General features: G+C 39.4%; 1 protein-coding gene and 1 long non-coding RNA gene across 5 annotated transcripts in view; both read left to right on the top strand.

Annotated features, from left to right (window-relative positions):
• The first annotated feature begins 3,340 nt into the window (after positions 1-3,340).
• On the top strand, positions 3,341-7,590 carry CFL2 (cofilin 2). Of its 2 annotated transcripts, none has more exons than XM_005656299.4 (4): positions 3,341-3,401; positions 4,477-4,784; positions 4,906-4,982; positions 5,066-7,590. In XM_005656299.4, the coding sequence occupies exons 1-4, from the start codon at positions 3,399-3,401 to the stop codon at positions 5,176-5,178; spliced, it is 501 nt and encodes a 166-aa protein (XP_005656356.1). In that variant the 5' UTR covers positions 3,341-3,398; the 3' UTR covers positions 5,179-7,590.
• Positions 7,591-8,977: 1,387 nt separating this feature from the next.
• Positions 8,978-18,761, top strand: part of LOC110261575 (uncharacterized) — a 46,167-nt gene continuing 36,383 nt past the window's right edge. Inside the window, exons 1-4 of one of the 3 annotated variants that reach the window (XR_014810701.1) lie at positions 8,978-9,124; positions 10,929-12,015; positions 14,228-17,253; positions 18,345-18,515. This is a non-coding gene — a long non-coding RNA (uncharacterized LOC110261575). Of the gene's footprint in view, positions 9,125-10,928; positions 12,016-14,227; positions 17,254-18,344; positions 18,516-18,761 lie in introns of those variants that run through there. The other 2 variants (XR_014810702.1, XR_014810703.1) reach the window with 2 other exon arrangements.

The raw sequence follows: 18,761 nt of genomic DNA on the forward strand, positions 1-18,761 counted from the left end.
CAGCAACTCAAAGATGAGTAGGATGCATATCCTGAAAGGAGCTTCCAGTCTAGTGGGGTGGCAGAATACCATGTAAACAAGTGATTACAATGCAATGAAATAAGTGCAAAAACAAATACCTTCAGGGAAAGACTCCTAGCACGTGGGAAGTTCAAACTCTACCTGGGGAGGGGAAGAGGGACAGGGAAGCTTGGAGAGGGGTTAAAGCTGGAGGTGGGGGGACTAACATCTCCAGAATCCCCAGTTTTGGTGGGAGAAGTTCTAACACCTGATCTAGGTCACCCTGTGTCCAGACCTGGTCTCTGCTGGGGCTATGGCTCCTGTGGAATCTCTTTGCTGCAAATTTCAAGGCTGAAAAGGGAGGGGAACCCCATGAGAGGAAGAGTTCAGGAAGGAAAATTGCTGATATCCACAGAGCAAATGTTTGGAGCCCCCTGAAGATTCATTCTCTATGATTCTTTCAATCAGATATCAAGAAAGTGAAAGATTTCATAAACTGTAATGTATGACCTAATGTAAAGTATTATTACCTACCTGCTTGGGAGTCATGCTTAGACATTAGGAAATTTCTTCTCTGGGAGTTCCTGTCATGGCTAGCATCCATGAGGATGCAGGTTCGATCCCTGCCCTTGCTCAGTGAGTCAAGGATACGGCGTTGCTGTGAGCCATGGTGTAGGTCACAGACATGGCTGGGATCTGGCATTGCTATGGCTGTGGTGTAGGCTGGCAACTGTAGCTCTGGTTTGACCCCTAACCTGGGAACCTCCATATGCTGTGGGCACGGCCCTGAAAAAGAAAAAAAGAAAAGAAGTACAAACAATGGACATAAAAACTAGGTCTGTTTCTTGGGCAACAGCTGATGTGCTCCATTGGAAATATATTAACTTTGGGGTATAAGAATTTATCACACAAACTAGGGCAAAATCCTTTCTCGTTATGATTTTCTACGCCTAAACTTAAACCTGAGAATACATATCCACCATTTCCTCAGAAACACTGGCATACTAAGAAACTGAATTTTATAGCTGGAAACTGATTTTTAAAGATAATCACAGCTTATAATACAGATGAAGCAGATCTGCAGGTGCTGAAAACCCTTCTGATTTGGAAAGATAGGGACATTGCTAAGATAAATACTCAAGTCTCACTCAACTCCCAGCCCAAAGTTTTTGCCCTTACACTGTGCTTCTGGTTTAAGGATTACCTAGGCTAGTAAGTACTATTTAGTTTCCAAGAGCTTTAAACAATAACAATTCCACCTTCTTAGTGCAAGTATTTTTCATGAAATAAATTCAACTTTTTTTTTTTTTTTTTTTTTGTCTTTTTGTCTTTTTGCCATTTCTTGGGCCGCTTCCGCGGCATATGGAGGTTCTCAGGCTAGGGGTCGAATCAGAGCTGTAGCTGCCAGCCTATGCCAGAGCCACAGCAATGCAGGATCCAAGCCATGTCTGCAACCTACACCACAGCTCACGGCAACACCGGATCGTCAACCCACTGAGCAAGGGCAGGGATCAAACCCGCAACCTCATGGTTCGTAGTCGGATTCGTTTCCACTGCGCCATAACGGGAACTCCTAAATTCAACTTTTGTTTTGTTTTGTTTTAGGGCCTTACCTGCCACATATGGAAGGTCCCAGGCTAGGGGTCTAATTGGAGCTGCAGCTGCCAGCCTATGCCACAGCCACCACTACACAGGATCCTAACTGTGTCTGTGACCTACACCACAGCTCACAGGCATTGCAGGATCCTTAACCCACTGCATCGATTGATTGATTGATGCTGCATCCTCATGGATACTAGTCAGGTTTCTAACCTGCTGAGCCACAAGAGGAACTCCTCAACTTTTTTTTTTTTTTTTTTTTTTTTTTTTTTGTCTTTTGTCTTTTGATTGTTGTTGCTATTTCTTGGGCCGCTCCCGCGGCATATGGAGGTTCCCAGGCTAGGGGTTGAATCGGAGCTGTAGCTGCCAGCCTATGCCAGAGCCACAGCAATGCAGGATCCGAGCCATGTCTGCAACCTACACCACAGCTCACGGCAACGCCGGATCGTTAACCCACTGAGCAAGGGCAGGGACCGAACCCGCAACCTCATGGTTCCTAGTCGGATTCGTTAACCACTGTGCCACGACGGGAACTCCTCAACTTTTTTTTTTTCTTGGCCTCACCCACTTCCCCAGCCAGGGACACACAGTGACACAAACACAGCAGTGACATACCTGATCCTTAACCACTAGGTCACCAGGGAACTCCAAAATATGTTCAACCATTAATCAGTTTTAAATTCATTTTTACCAATTTTACAAATGAAGAAAGTAAGGTAGAAATGATAAATGTTAGGATAAAAGGTAGCATAAATCAACCCAAAGTAATGAAATATTTTATTAAATCTTCCTTTTATTATACATAAACACATAAAATGTTTCATTTAAAACATTTTCACTATAAACTTACAAAGCACTGAATCTTTATGAAAAATTTCTTCAATGTCTAAAATGACAATTTTTTTCTATGATAAATGCGATGTATAATTTTAAGTATCAAAAAGGTTTAGAGAAGAGCCTTGGCTCCGTTATACGGGCTTTGCTAGAAGAGATTGCAGTTGCCAAGACGGAGGAATCTCTACTCTTGGGTCCACTTATTGACGCCAGCTGTCGTAGCTGGGGCCTCAGGAAGAAACGACTACTAGCAGAGTGCAATCCATTTCCTACGAAGTCTAATATATAAAAGAATTTTACCAAGGAATGTTACTACCCAATTTTCCCCCTATTATTATTTGAAACGCAGACTTTTGGAAAGTGATTTCTCCGTCTCTATTTGTCATTTTGTTTTTGCTCATTAATTCCATCAATTGCGGGGGGGACCCCCCCATAGTGTTTATTCTCATTGAATTGGAGGAAGGAGATCTAAACAATTCACACCATCTCTTAAGGGGTTTTCTAAAAAAGACCCACAACGTAGGAATCCAGCTCCTTTCGGTGGAAACCGCAGGCGAAGGCGAGACCACCTCGGAGAGCGGTTCCCCACAGACGCGCCCGCGCCCTCGCTCTCGGGGAAGCAGTGTAGAAACACCCCTCAGGGAGCTGGAGGACCGGACCACTGGTGCCCCGGGGTAGAGGCCTCCTCGCCAGGTCCCGGGGCCCCGACCGCGGCAGCCGGGCCTGCAGGGCGCGAGCGGGGTCAGGTCGAGGACGCGGGCGGGGCCGAAGGGCCGGCCAGGGGCGCGCCCACGTGACCGCCCCGCCTGCGCCGCAGCCCCCCGAGCCGTCGCCGCCGCCTCTCGGGCCGCACTCCCGGCGTGCCCCGCACTCGCCGCCTCCCGCCCCTCCTTCTGCTCGCATCGCCACACAGCCGGAGCCGAGCCGCCGCCGCCGCCGCCGCCGCAGTCTCAGCCGCGGGCACTATGGTAAGGCGGGAGCGCCGGCCGGGGACCCCGGCGGCCAAGGGGGCCGGGGCACGGCGAGCATAAACCCCCGCGCGGCCCCGCCGGGCCTCGGGCCTGAGGCCGCCATTTTAACCTGATTTTGGCCTCCAAGGTGGGCGCTGCGGCCCCGCTGCTCTCTTCCAGCCGGCCTGCCCTCCCGCCGTCAGGCCCTGCCCGGCCGCTCTCCGGATTCCTGGGGGCAGGGAGAGCCCGGGCGCGGGGCGGGGGGCGCGGGGCGGGGGCTGGAGCCTGGGCCGGGGGGCGGCGGCCGGGGGCGCCGGAGGGTCCACTGAGCTTCCTCCCCACCCTCCCCGCCTCCTCTCGCCGCCTTTGCCTTCCGCTACCTAATTTTACCCCGCACGCGAGCTCTCAAATTGGTACGTGCTGTAAAGCCCTTTCTGGAGGCTTTCGGTGAGGGTCTTGATGGCCTGTCATAAAACCCTTAGGGGGAGATTAAGGAGGTGGGAAAACTCTTAAAAATGCTTTCTCGCTGTAAAAAGCTTTTTACACGCGATCCGATCCGTTAGTTGTGAAGTGTCTGCCTTTGAGCTGTGAGGCAATTATGTTGTAGCCGTGGGCGGCTTGGAGTTCACACTCGATTCTCTTTCCATATGAGGAAACGGCACTGGCTAGGATGACTTTAAAGAAAAAAATAGTAGAAGCATTAACTGAAATCCAAAAGTGTTTTTTTAAGGCCTGCTGGGTTGACACAATACAGAAGGTATTTTTGCTGCTGTTCCTGAAGCTCTGACATCACCCAGTGAAATAGGAAACATTTCAGGGATGGGACAGCCTGTATTTGTCCCTTTCCCTCTACCTTCCAGTTACTTCACCTCCAAACCCCTTTTTAAAAGAAGGATGAATGGGGCAGGATGAGTTAGAATCCTTAGGTGCATCAAGGACTGGTACTTAAAATGTGGCAAATTTGATTGGACTACTTGCATGGTATGATGCAATTTTCGATGTCCAGACTAAAGTGAATCCTCCCTGGGCAAACAGTAATTTCGGTTAAAACCAAAATGTGTGCACTGAATTGCTTTTCTTTCTTTATTTTCAGGCTTCTGGAGTTACAGTGAATGATGAAGTCATCAAAGTTTTTAATGACATGAAAGTAAGGAAATCTTCTACACAAGAAGAGATCAAAAAAAGAAAGAAAGCAGTTCTCTTCTGTTTAAGTGATGACAAAAGACAAATAATTGTAGAGGAAGCAAAGCAGATCTTGGTGGGTGACATTGGTGATACTGTAGAGGACCCCTACACATCTTTTGTGAAGTTGCTACCTCTGAATGATTGCCGATATGCTTTGTACGATGCCACATACGAAACAAAAGAGTCTAAGAAAGAAGACCTAGTATTTATATTCTGGTGTGTAAAAACAAAAGAAAAAAGTACTTTTAAAATGCAAGGATTGTTATTAACAGAGTCAGTTTTGCCTTTGTTTTTCTCTTAAGTGGGAGTCAACAGTTTTTTTCTTTCTTCCCTATAGGGCTCCTGAAAGTGCACCTTTAAAAAGCAAGATGATTTATGCTAGCTCTAAAGATGCCATTAAAAAGAAATTTACAGGTACAGACATTGAATATTTTGTACAGAGGAACTGCTCTTTCTTAGTAATGATAAAGTAATGGGGTAATGTGTTTTCTTTTTAGGTATTAAACATGAGTGGCAAGTAAATGGCTTGGACGATATAAAGGACCGTTCAACACTTGGAGAGAAATTGGGAGGCAACGTAGTCGTTTCACTTGAAGGAAAACCCTTATAAAATGACAGTCAAGTGCCATCCGGATCTTAAGGAGCTTCCATTTCTCCAGCTCAGTCGATTGGAATAGTATTAGGTGTTTTTTGTTTTTTTTTTTTCTTTCTTCTTTTTCCCACTGGGTCCTTCCAACACAGTGAATGAAGGAAATACCATTCATGTAAGCAGCCTATCAGTGATTGCCATTAGACTGTTTAATACTGTTACTTTTATGTAGAACCCAAGGAATGCCTTCCCCTCATATTTTAGCCAAAACAACTGATTACATGCCTCCCTTGCAGCAAGCACTACAATGAATGTGATTGTCAATGTGAATAGTTTAGAATACTGCAAAGGGTTAAGCTAATTGAATGCCTTGAAAGCATTATCCACTGGTAAGATGGTAAACTTTATTCAGTATTATTTATAGTTGCACTTGATCGCAGTTCTGTGAGGCTCGAGCATTCATACACCTCACCTGCCTTGGCAAGCCTATTTTTTGTGACTTGGCAGCACGGATATAACACTATGCATTGAAAGCACTTTTTTTGTAATGAGTTTAATCTCCCACCTCAAAAGGAATGCCAATTAAGTTGTGCTAACTGTGTCATCAGCTTATCCTAGTACCTCAGTGTTCATTCCTGTTACCTGCGAATCTTCCTAAAAGAAATAGCAATTATTAATGCCTTTTTGTTTTCCATTGAGTATACACTACTGAATAAGTGTAGGAGTTTTATGTTTACCATGTAAGTATGTAAGTCTTGCAACACTAAAGATATTTTGAATATCAGTCATGATGGCAATTTCTGTATAAAAGAGCCTTAAATGGAACATTGTTTTTGAGATCAACTCCCCACCCTCACAAAAATGGCCACGTTGCAATAAAAATTGTGGCATATTACAGAATGTTGCCTTGTTTTCCTTGGACATTTTGCAAAATACCATGTGAAGCAACTCCTAGGATAAACAGCTATTATTAATCTCTGCACTGGTCATTTAAGAATTTTTTTGTACAATATTCATGCATGATATTTTCCAGTTTGTTGGGCATATTTGGTTTAAAAAAATATTCTATCCTAAATCCAATTAATATAAATTATTATTATTATAGAAGGGTACTTTTACAAGCTTTAGTTATTTATTTCCTTATGTGTTAATATGATCAGGAATTATTTTTTTGCACTTTGACATAAATACTCTTTAATATCTGATTTGTTCTCTGGATAAGTTAGGGTAGTTATTTTTTAATTCACGTTTACATTTCTAAGTTGAGTAGTAGAAGAAGCAGGGAGCTCTTACTGCGTATTTAGTCATAAAATAATTTGTAAAATGTTGTCCTTCAAAAGGTTAACAATACTTCTCATGTTTAGGAATTTTCATTTCAGCTACTATTTCTTAATATATTTCATAAATTGGGGGAAAAATGATATAGCTGTCTTAAACATTAGTAGTGGGGTTTGGCTGTGATCCAGACAGCTCTCCTTATAGAGAATTTGATCTGCTCACTGTGAGCAGTTTGCTGTTAGCCAGAGCTATTTATGGCAAACACATGCTTTTGTATCTTGTCATAGTTATCCACAAATGGCAAAACTGGACTTGATTCTACTGGTATGCAAAACAGGCATGCTAGTAAGCAGTGGATTTTAACTTAGAACTTAACCCCATAGCTCTGAAGAATGCTCTTATTAGAAAACAGGAAATGAAAAAAATCCCCCTTTTTTCAGTGTGTGGAAGTAATTTGAGGTTAATGAAATATTATTCCATATTTCAAAAGGTTTTTTCAGATGAAAACAAAAATAGAAGTTAAAGTCTAGGTTTCTGTTTAAAATTATATGAATGGCTTGGAATCTTTTGCACTGAGCAATTTTATTTCAGGCTTCCAGCTGTCCCTGTGAATTACCCTGGACATTTTGATGGCTTTTTGGTAAGGCCAAACTCATAAGTAAAGCATGAGAGTACACTAAACCATATGAGTAACTGATATTTGTACCATGACATTTTTCATTATTTTCTTCATTCTTTGAAAAAATAAGGGACTCTAAATAAGTTATATGGTTTATTTTGTTTTTATAGCTGATTTCTCAACTTTCGTAAATGCCTCTTTAATTATATAATAACCTCAGAGATTAAATATGGCTTTAAACTGTGGTACTCTGATTTGTTAGATTGACAGAATTGATAGTAATATTAAATTTCTCTTTGAAAAACATCTTCGTGCATAAAGCCAAAAATAATGATAATTAATGGTTCATGTTACTTGAAACTAATTTGGCATTTGAAATGATCATTTTACTTTACAATCATTTACAGTGAAACAATGTTCCAGTTAGCTTTAAAAGGTATACGGTGCTAATTAGTAAAATACTGAGGACAATATTTTACTGCTAGCTTGCAAAATTATAAGTGTTTAAAAAAATAAAATATATGAAAATATATAAAGCTGTTGAGATGTGTTTACTTATACTTTGGAACACTAAAATTTTAAACTAATAGGGCAGATCAGAGAGGCACCATTATCTTTTGTCTGTTTTTTAGGATTTTAGTTAAATTACTTTCTCATTTAGAGATAACAATATTCTCTGAAAACTGAGTGTTGTAGCAATTAATTTTGACATTTTCAGACAAATGGGAGCAGTTGGCATTTGTCCCAAACTGCCTATCAGCTGTTGTTTTCCATCATTATCTAAAATAATGTGGCCAACATTGTGTGTTTTTAATATGCCTTTTGAGTAGGTTGGAAGAAAAGCCTCTTATTAGGTTTGAATTCTGATGTAGATTCTTTGTAACAGCTAATTTATGGAATCTAGTAAATGAGCTTTGGAGGAAAATTATTTTAAGTATTTCCTTGTAAAGGAGTAATCTCAGCAATGGCAAATCATAGAAGACTTGGGACACATTTCATTAGATTATGAAAAAATAATCTGGTTCTGTTCTTGATAGGTCCTGTTTTTACTTGCAATCTTAGTAATAGTTTGAGATCCCAAACAAACATGAATATTTATTTTTCTATGAATATTAATACTGCTAGAGATGTGTGGCAGGCTCTGTCTCATTTCAGCCAATAAAGAAGTCTGAGGCTTTTCTTTTGCTCTAGAGCATCCAAACAGTTACTTTCTTTCCCTGTAGAATAGGAGTCATCCTTCCATTTGAGTTTCCTCTCAGAAAGCAGTTGTGCAAATTAATCTTTCTCAGCCTCAGTTTCTTCATTATATGCAAAACATGGTATCTTTCTACCATACCTGGTTGCTGAGGATCAAATATGGAAATGCTTTTGGAAAACAGGAAAATGCTACGTAAATGTAATCATTTCAACTTCACTCTAAGTAACTGTAGTTAGGTAAATAACTATGTTAAAAATAAGATTTATTATAAGTCTTTGAACCTCTTTATTTTATTATTACTATTTTGCTTAATTTCACTGGTTTAAGAACTAATTTGCTGATAAGCTGTATAGCAGAAATTGGTACAACATTGTAAATCAACTATAATAAAAAAAAAACAACCAAAAAAAGAGGCTAATTAGCTAATGAGTAGCATCTGGTTTTCAGAATGAAGTATGAAGTGTAGACCCTGACTGCTCTTAATCTTTTTGGTGTAATTTTCTTTTTTACAAGCGACCCATCAGACTAGATTTTTTCCCCCAGAATTTTGAAGCGAAAAATAAAAGAGGAAATAAAAAAATATCATTTGAAATACTTGGCATAATTTATCATCCAGGTTGTTGAAAATCCATTACTGTTTATGAATTAATTAACTAATTAACACCCTAAATTTAGGTCTTCCTTCATAGTTCTCAAGGCACTTGAAATCCTTTTGCTCTCCTTAGGTCCTCTTAACAAGCTAAACCATATTTCTCTGCTGAACATGAAGAAAATGAAGTTTGGAGAGGTTTAAGGGACGTGCCAGCCCTTGAGTAGCAAAATGGATTCCAGTCCAGTACATTTTAAGCTCTGCGTTTATATTGTAACATACAGTGAGTTACTAATTTTCTTTTTTAAAAGATGAAATAATCTGGTTTTTTGATCAGAACATAACTCGTTATTTAGCATGTTTTAAAAGTAGCATCTCAAGAATCTTTTCTTTTTTTGTCTTTTTGTCTTTTTAGGGCTGCACCTGCGGCATATGGAGGTTCCCAAGCTAGGGGTCTAATCGGAGCTGAGCCACAGCAATGCCAGATCTGAGCCGTGTCTGCAACCTATACCACAGCTCACGGCAACGCTGGATCCTTTAACCCACTGAGCAAGGCCAGGGATTGAACCCACAACCTTATGGTTCCTAGTCTGATTCATTTCTGCTGCGCCACCATGGGAACTCCTGGAATTTTTATTTTCTAAGAAAGCCCATGCTCATAAAAATCTGAAATATTTTTACACTTCAGTAAAGATGTTCCATTATTGTAAGTTTACATTACTGTGAAAACCATAAGGATTGTGTAGATACATTTTCCAGAAAGCTGATACCTCTCGATCCTTTTCCAAAAACTTGGGTATCTCCCTCTCCCTGTTCCTCTACCCGTCTTTCTAAGGAGAAATACTACAGTGTATTAATAGTGCTTTAATACTAGGACTTTGGGAGTTCCCATCATGGCTCAATGTTAATAAAACTGACTGGCATCCATGAGGACACAGGTTCAATCCCTGGCCTCACTCAGTGGGTTAAGGATCTGGCATTGCCGTTAGCTATGGTGCAGGTCATCGATGTTGCTCGGATCCTGAGTGACTGTGGCTGTGGTGTAGGCCGGCAGCTACAACTCCAGTTGGACCCCTAGCCTGGGAACCTCCATATGCTGTGGGTGTGGCCCTAAAAAGGGAGAAAGACAAAAAATAACTAACTAAATAAATACTAGGACTTTGGTATCAGACTCTCTGGGTTCACATATAGGCCTTTAATACTTCCCGATTGAACAATCTTAGGAAAATAACCTCTCAGAACTCTAAGAAAAGGGAATAATAATTATTCCCCATCTCACAGGACCATAAGGATAAATGAAAGCTCTTGGAATAGTTCCTGGCACATAGTAGGCATTTGGTAGGATGACCTTAAAATGTATAGTCCAAACCATTCGTTTCGAGAGTGAAAGGGAGGGCTAATAATTATGCCTGGACAACAGGCTTAAGCTGATACAATCCCAGGCAAACCAGATGTGGTTCTTTGTATCAAGAAGTAGACTGATGTCAACATGTGATACATAGAACTGTACTGAAGACTCAAGGTCAACATTCATTTCAGTTATATACTGTGCTAGCATGCTGACTTGAGAGTCTCCTGAAGTACAGGATTGCTCTTAAGTAATTACCTCAGAAGGGTCAATTTTGGCTTTTTAAGCCCTCTTTTTTTTGAATTTCCTTTTGCTTTTTGTACTTACAAACTCTGAGATAATTGCATTTTACTGTTACAGTATGCTTTGCCTGTAGCAGCTTCTTATTGTCTCTTCATTTCATGTGGACTTGCAAAGCCAAGTATGTTAGAATTGTGTAGAAGGACGCGGGCTTGAGAGCAGAATGCCTGAGCACAAGAGCCTTGTAACATTCCTTTTGGCTGTTCAAAGACCTTTGGTGTATGTCTGAGTTTTGGTTTTATCTTTTTTATAAGTAAGGTTTGTAAGATAGCTGAGCTATAGGTAAAGGAGACATTATTGTGTTCCAATGAGGTGTCTAAAATATCATTAATATTTAAAGAGGTTGTATTTGCTTTTGATTGTACTTGTGTCATTAAAGGTACTCGGAAGAATTTGTTCCCTATTAAGAGAAGGTTTATTCTTGATCCAACTTTTTTAGATTATGGGAACAGTAATAGGATCTGAGAACAAGCATTTGATGTGACTTTAAAAATACGAAATGTAAGTTGATTTTTAAAAAATTTATTAGTTTTTTTCTTACATGTACCCTGGGCATGTTCATTTGGTAGTAACTATGATTACTCTTCATCTAGATATGTAATTACTTTTCATTTACTCCTGACTTCTGTCAGCTAATTTGATTATGCATATACAACATTTTGGTAGTTTGGCATAACAAAAATCTGAAGCAGATTTTTCTCAAATGTATAATTTTCTCACAAATGAAAAAGCACTTATGTTAATGGTATACTATTTTCTAGTAGCACTTTTTTTCTTGTGTTATGTATTCTTAATAGTGGAATTTCAAATATTTCCTTTGGGAAGATGATAGTTACTGAGTGAATCACAAAATTCCTGGGCATGTGGCCCAAAGCCTTCTGTGTGTTCCTGTTAGCTGATGGGGCCTTTTTTTTTATTAGCTGCAAACTAAATTATCAGATTAAAAAGGAAGGCAGTTCCCAAATTGGCATAATTGGACACAGTTTTATAAAAATGTAAAATGGCAGCAGAATATTTTGTTCTAGAAATCATAAAACTCTTGTTATACTGCACAAGAAATAAGATATGAAAGAGATGTAGACTTTATGAAATGAGTAGAAAAATAATTTTATGTGAAGATTAATATTTAAACCTTCTGTGTGTAAAATAGCCATGGGTCAAGAACAGCGAGAAAAGAAGTGATGTTCCCTTTACTCATTACTGCTTATTGATAACTGTGTTATGAAGGACTGTATAGAAATTTTATATAATTTCCATTTCAAAAAGTCTTACTTGAGGAAGAAAAGGGATGAGGAGCTAACAAGATTGGTATTATCTATTTTCCTAATTTGAAATATATTTTTATTTTAGAATGTATCTGGTTTTTTTTTAAGGTTTAGCTGATTTTTTAAAGAGAAATAAAATTGTTTTATAATTTTTAATACTATTACATATTGAGTAATATGTACACCTTGAATAATTGCTGCATTAAGAGTTTTAAATATATGTATGTGTGTGTGTGTATAGTCTTCTTTTGTCTTTTTAGGGCCCCACCCGCTCCATATGGAGGTTCCCAGGCTAGGGCTGAATTGGAGCTGCAGCTGCTGGCTTACGTCACAGCCACACCAAATCCAAGCTGCACCCGTGACCTACACCACAGCTCATGGCAACACTGGATCCTTAACCCAGTGAGGCCAGGGAATGAACTTGTGTCCTCACGGATACTACTCAGACTTGTTTGCACTGAGCCTCAACAGGAACTCCAAGAGTTATATTTGTTACGAAGTCGATTGAGCATTACCTCCCTCTTTTTTTTTTTTTTTTTTTTTTTTTTTTTTTGTCTTTTTGCCTTTTCTAGGGCCGCTTCCCACGGCATATGGAGGTTCCCAGGCTAGGGGTCTAATTGGAGCCATAGCCACTGGCCTACACCAGAGCCACAGCAACGTGGGATCCGAGCCGCGTCTGCAAACTACACCACAGCTCAGGGCAACGCTGGATCCTCAACCCACTGAGCAAGACCAAGGATCGAACCCGCAACCTCATGGTTCCTAGTCAGATTTGTTAACCACTGTGCCACAATGGGAACTCCAAGTACCTCCCTCATTTTAATTTTATTTTTACCTACCTGCTAAAGAAAAATGCTTTATGGTAATAGTATAGCAGTTTTTAAGAAATAGCAAGTGACTGGAGTTCCCACTGGGCGCAACAGGTTAAGGATCCAGCATTGTCTCTGTGGTGGTTCCATCCCCCCCGCCCAGGGCAGTGGGTTAAGGATCCATTGTTGCTGCAAGCTGTGGCCTGGATTTGATCCTTGGCCCAAGTACTTAAATATGCTGTGATTGCAGCTAGAAAAGGGGGGGAAAAAAAAGAAAAATACCAAGTGACCAAATTAGATAACTTGTGTCCTGGCTGTAGAAAAAAGTTTTGGGATTAGTTGAAGTGTCATTGCCGCTGGAACAAAAAGTTTCCTTCTCTGCACTAGATATTTTATTTTACTTGGATTTTCTCTGGGCAATACGTAAAGTAAATAAATTCTTAAAATTGAGCCTTAGGTCAAACAAAGACAATCTAATGACATTCTCAGGGAAACCATAAAAATTGGGCTAAGCTAATATGTTCAGTAGTCTTCTGGGTAACACTTTAAAATAATTGTATTTTTATTTCAAAAATAATGTGTCCAGTGTGGAACCTTTGCAAAATACAGAAAAGAACAAATAAGAAAGTTCAATTATGAGCTAATTTTAAATACTTAAGGCAGATTTCTTGTAAATTATTATGACTAATAGGGAGATAGCTGTAGTTAAAACTACTTTTAGATTATTAGTATCTGCTGTAAGAGGGGAGATTTTATTCTTAAATATTATTTGTGTACATTCTGTAGTATTTTTCATCCCAGAAAGAACTTTGTTGTAATTCTAGACACAGAGGGGCAGATTTAGATCTTGAAAATTACTTGTGGTACTTACTGAATGCTTGCAGTATGACTTAGGGCCATCCGCTGTAAATATTTGAAGCCACAAAATTTCCCTTTGTTTCTCATGTCACCTACTTTTGTTTAATTGGGATTTGATAAGTTGTTTTACGAAGTAGTTTCTAGTATGTTAAGATTATCCTTTTCTCCTGGTATGTGTATGATAAATTTCAGTAGAAGCTAGTTCCTAGTACACAAAGTAAACCATCCTTTAATCTACTTTGTACCCTGCCAAAAAATTCCAAATAAAGCATAATGTATATATTTTCCACTAAGCCAGAAATTCTCAATCTGTATTTAAGAGTTTGTGTTTTGTATGCTGTTCCAAGAGGGTCTGGTAATCCTGGGATTAAAGAAACATAAGATTTATGTTTGCTGTGGAGAAACATGATCATCCCAGCCACTATGAATCACTCTGGAAACATCCCATCTCTTTTTCCCAGTTACTCAGATCATTCCATCAAGTTCAATTTGGTTTAACAAACATGAAACACCTTTCATAATCTCCAAAAGCTTACAGTGATAGAGAAAAGTCAGATGTATAAACAATCATAATACAGTGTGATAAGTACAATGTAAGATTTAAAAGAAGGAGTGGGGAGTTCCCATCATGGCTCAGTGGTTAACGAATCCGACTAGGAACCATGAGGTTGCAGGTTTGATCCCTGGCCTTGCTCTCAGTGGGTTAAGCATCCGGCATTGCCGTGAGCTGTGGTGTAGATCGCAGATGTGGCTGGGATCCCAAGTAGCTGTGGTGCTGGCGCCTACAGCTCCGATTCAACCCCTAGCCTGGGAACCTCCATATGACACAGGAGGGGCCCTAGAAAAGGCAAAAAGATAAATAAATAAATAAATAAATAAAATAAAAGAAGGAGTGGTTAACTTTGGGATTGGATGGACTTCAAGAACACCTTATACAAGTCATATTTGAGCTGAGTGAAGGATGACGAAGTTCACCAGAACTCAGTATGAAAGGACGGTCCTGGAGAAAGGAGAGCAGTGCAGAGCCCTGATGATAGGTCATTTTAGCTGATTAGCCTAGCGTGAAGCACTGTGAGGAGAGGAGTGCAGCAGAGGTGGTGTGAGCCAGATCACTCGGGGCCATGATGAACATGAAACGTGTGCATGGTGAGGAGCCAGGGCAAGGTTTTCAGCAGAGGGGTAGTGTGATCTTTCTGAAACAAAGCTGGATCATTTTGTGATCATGTTGGGATGTATGGGAGAGTGAAATTTGTGAAATACATCTCAAATCTCATGTTGAGATGTATGGAGGCAGTTAGAAGGCCGAATTGAGGCGGTAGCACATTCATCTAGGGTATGTATGTTTGAGAGGTATGTAGGGGAATTGACAGGACTTAATTAATTTCATAATTAAATGAAAGGGTACAAGGCTTTAATTTAGAAAAATGTTAGGTATATTTTTAGTATTGTTGACATTTAAGATCATTTAAGCATTAGATTGGCTCAGGAAAGACTTAACAGGTAACTTGTAAATATGGAAAGAAAAAAATATTAAATACATTTTTAATGAAGGTAACATTTTATAAGCATGAAATAAATCATTGGCTAAAATGTCATAGGTCTGCTATTTGAATTTAGATTTGCAAGATTGATTTGCAGTAATTTTTGTATAATAGTGGTTTCAATAGATAAGAAATTTTAAAACTACCACAGCTATAGCATCTTCGAAATGGAATATCCTACAGCTTTTTAAATCATGGTTATATTTTCTATTATTCTGTGCTTGAGCTTTTATTGTAAAACATCTTTCTGTCTGCATACAAGCAATGGCTGAATTCCAGGATCAAAGATTTTAGAGGGAATTTAGCAATATTCTTCATCACATAATATGCTCATTAGAGCAAGCCTGGCCCACTCTGCTGGTGATAGAAAATGGTATTTTCAGGTCATCTGAGGGCTGACTTTCTATTAAGATGTTTAATCCTTACTACTAAATAAAAGTTATTTATAAACATGGTGTCAATTCTTTTCACAAGCACTTATCCAGAATCAGGGATTCCTCCTTTTTCATCACCATGTAATAAAATTACTCAACCATATTGGTTTTATGATAAATAAATGCACTTTTCTGAAAAGCTTTACACTCATCAGGAAGCATTTATTGAATGTCTATTTGTAGAACGCAATTCTGACCATCCTGAGGAAAAAAAAACTTCTCAAGGGCAATTTTATAATCCAGCTGCAGAGACAGTATAGACCTGTGAACTAAAAAGTATTCAATGATAAACATTTGGATAAACATTGAGGGAATGCAGGGAAAAGGAACTATCAGAAGAGAAAAAATTTCCTAGAAGTAAGTTTTAAACAGCACTTAGAGAAAAATTTTTTTAATCAAGATATTTTCACTTCAGATATATAATTATTATTTGAAATGAGGTTCCAGTAGGCTCTTTCTTCCCAGAGAATATCTCCTTAACATCAAGATCAGAAAAGCCTTTTTATTTTTTATTTTTTGTCTTTAGGGCCGCACCTGAGGCATGTGGAAGTTCCTAGGCTAGGGGTCGAATCAGAGCTACAGCTGCTGGCCTAGCCACAGCCACAGCAACACCGGATATGAGCTGTGTCGGCAACCTGCACCACAGTTCACAGCAACGCTGGATCCTTAACCCACTGAGCAAGGCCGGAGATCAAACCCATGTCCTCATGGATCCTAGTCGAGTTTGTTACTGCTGAGCCACAACAGGGGCTCCAGAAAAAAGGCTTTTTTAATCACTTCTTCCATTAAGTCATTTTGGAGAAGAACTAGGGCCAAAGTAGAGATCTTAATCTGGCAGCCGTGTGTTCCATGTGGGTAAATTGTCATGGAGCCCAGAGTTTCCACATGGGCCCTTAAACTTTTCTTGTGCCATTAATCCCTTTGGCAGTCTGGTCAAGCACATGAATCTCTCCTCAAAATAATATTTTAAAGTTAGTACTATGCCTATTATATAGCAATTAAAAGTTGTGATACCTTTATGGTTTTTGTTTTTTTTCAACACGTTGTATAATACTGTCTAGGACAGGAATAACTACCATACTATGTAGTGTTGAAGGGAAATGATACTGCAACTACATAACATGACTTGTGTCTGATTTCTTTTGGTGGTAAACCCACAGATATTGTTGATACTGCTGTGGTTTATGGCCTATACTTATAACTGAAAGAACTGGTAGGTTTCAAGTAGTGATTAGTTAAAATGAAGGTGTAATTTTTTGTGGGTCCTTTGATTTCTTTTCATGGGTCACTTGGTGGTCCTAAGACCCCTAGTTAGGAAACTGTGTAGTTTAGCAATTACTAAGAAGCCCTAGGAAGTAAATGAATGAACAGGGTGGTTCACCTTACCAAATAATCTACTTTTATCTTGTTTTATCTATCAGAATTTCACATAAGATTTCATTTGAAATAGAAATGGTTTATGGGGCTAAATGTGTAATTTTGAAAACAATTGTAAACAAAAAAATATTGATTCTTTATCTTACTTTTTAACTTAAAACTTAACTTCCTTTATAAACATTCTCAGCATGTTAGTGTACCATTAAGTTTATAACCCCGAAAATAGAGATTTAGAAGTCAACAGGAAATAGTGGAAGGCGTGGAACACCAATAAGACTGCCCAGCAATAATCCGTGTGAGTGTAGCCTGAGATGAGGAACAGACTAAGGAGTAGCGAAGAAGAAGAAGTGAAGCCCTGGAAAGAAGACAGAGAGAGGTAGGAGAAGAACATTTCCGTAACATTAAAGAAGCAAAGGATGTCAGTACTGTGGAGATGTCATAGATGATGACCAAAAAGAATCCAGCAAACTTGGGCAGGAGGTGAGTGACCTTTCCTATGGCATTTTCAGCAGAGTGAGGTGGGCAGATGCCAGAATGAAATGGCCTGAAGAGTGAATAAGAGATGAGGTGAAGATAGTGTGGTATAGACCGGTGCTTTTCAAATGAATGTGGTGAAACAGTATCTGTAATTTCCAACCTGTTAACTGACCGCAGTCCTGCCATGCATGTCTGGCGTGCCACTTACACCATGTGTTAGGTACCCTAAGAACTGGATGACAGCCAAACTGATCTAGACTCTCTTAAGACAGGTCCACTGATGCCAGGCTTGAATGTCATGGCCATGTCACATTGCTATTCAAATTTCTAAATGCTTATTCTTAATTCTGTATTGTAGTCTAGGTGCAGACTATTCTTTCAAAAAGCTTACCTGTCAAGGAAGAGAGAGAATAGCCCCTACTCTATGGGGCTGACTTGTAGGATTGAGAGAAGGTTTCTGCCAATGTTATTTCTTGCAACTTTCTCCTCTGAATATCTCCCGATGTTCTTCATGCTTCACATTCTTTTCAGCCCCAACTTTGGAGCTCTAATACCTAAAATAGCTCCCTGGTACATAGAAAGCATTTAAATTAAAAGGTTATTAAATGAAAATTCATGTGAACTGTGGAAGATCTAAGTGGTCCTGTGTTTCCAGATTTTACAGTAGAATACCTCATTTAATCTCTGGATATTTATTTTGCCTGTGGTCAGGGAATTGTCAGGGAGATGATAATTTTCACAGTTTTTGAGTGCTTTCAATCACTACCCCCTGTTTTCAAAGAGGACATCACTTACTCTTACTTAGTAGGACCTGTGCTTTGAGGGGTTTTGTTTGTTTTTTCAAAATTGGGAGTGAATATGCCTCTTGCTTTGCCTCCTCTCCCCTCTTGGAGGACAGTTATTAACAAAATACTGGTCAGATTTGGGTCTGTATCATGACCACAGAATAAAGAGAACTGAATTGACTGGCACAGAGCTCAAACCCAAGAGAATAATTTAACAGAAAGGACTTTGGTTTTCCACAAAACTCTTTACTTTCCTCTTTCTCTAAAGGGAGTGATTTTCAAATCTCCTCATATTTTTCTCATCTACAGCATTGCCCATAGCCCACACAGAGGAACTCAAATTTGTACCTGGAAAAATGAGAATTCTAATCTAAAATGTGGGCGATATGAATAGGAACCAAAGAAAAGTGGACAATTTCTGTCATTCAGGCAGCAGACCTTTACTGAATGCTTAATATGTGCCAGACACATATGTGCCAGGTATGTAATTTCCCCCTAGGGAGGCTTAAAACTCAGTGCTAATTGCTGTAGCAGGCTAGACATGGGTCTTTAAGTACTCACTCTGTGGTAGTTGGAAGGCTTGTTTCCTGTGGTAGCTGGAAGGCCTTCCACAGTATGGATCACTTATGCCATTCAAGTATATCCTGTAATAGGTTGTTAACCTTAGACATTGTCTAGCAAGTTTAAGGAAGAAGTAGGAAAATCCCAGCTGGGATGTGTATTTGG

This window comes from Sus scrofa, chromosome 7, assembly GCF_054392235.1.
Source record: "Sus scrofa isolate SSC_HxYL_T2T_F1_AM1 chromosome 7, Sscrofa_HxYL_maternal_Yorkshire_Landrace_v2.0, whole genome shotgun sequence".
NCBI lineage: Eukaryota > Metazoa > Chordata > Mammalia > Artiodactyla > Suidae > Sus > Sus scrofa.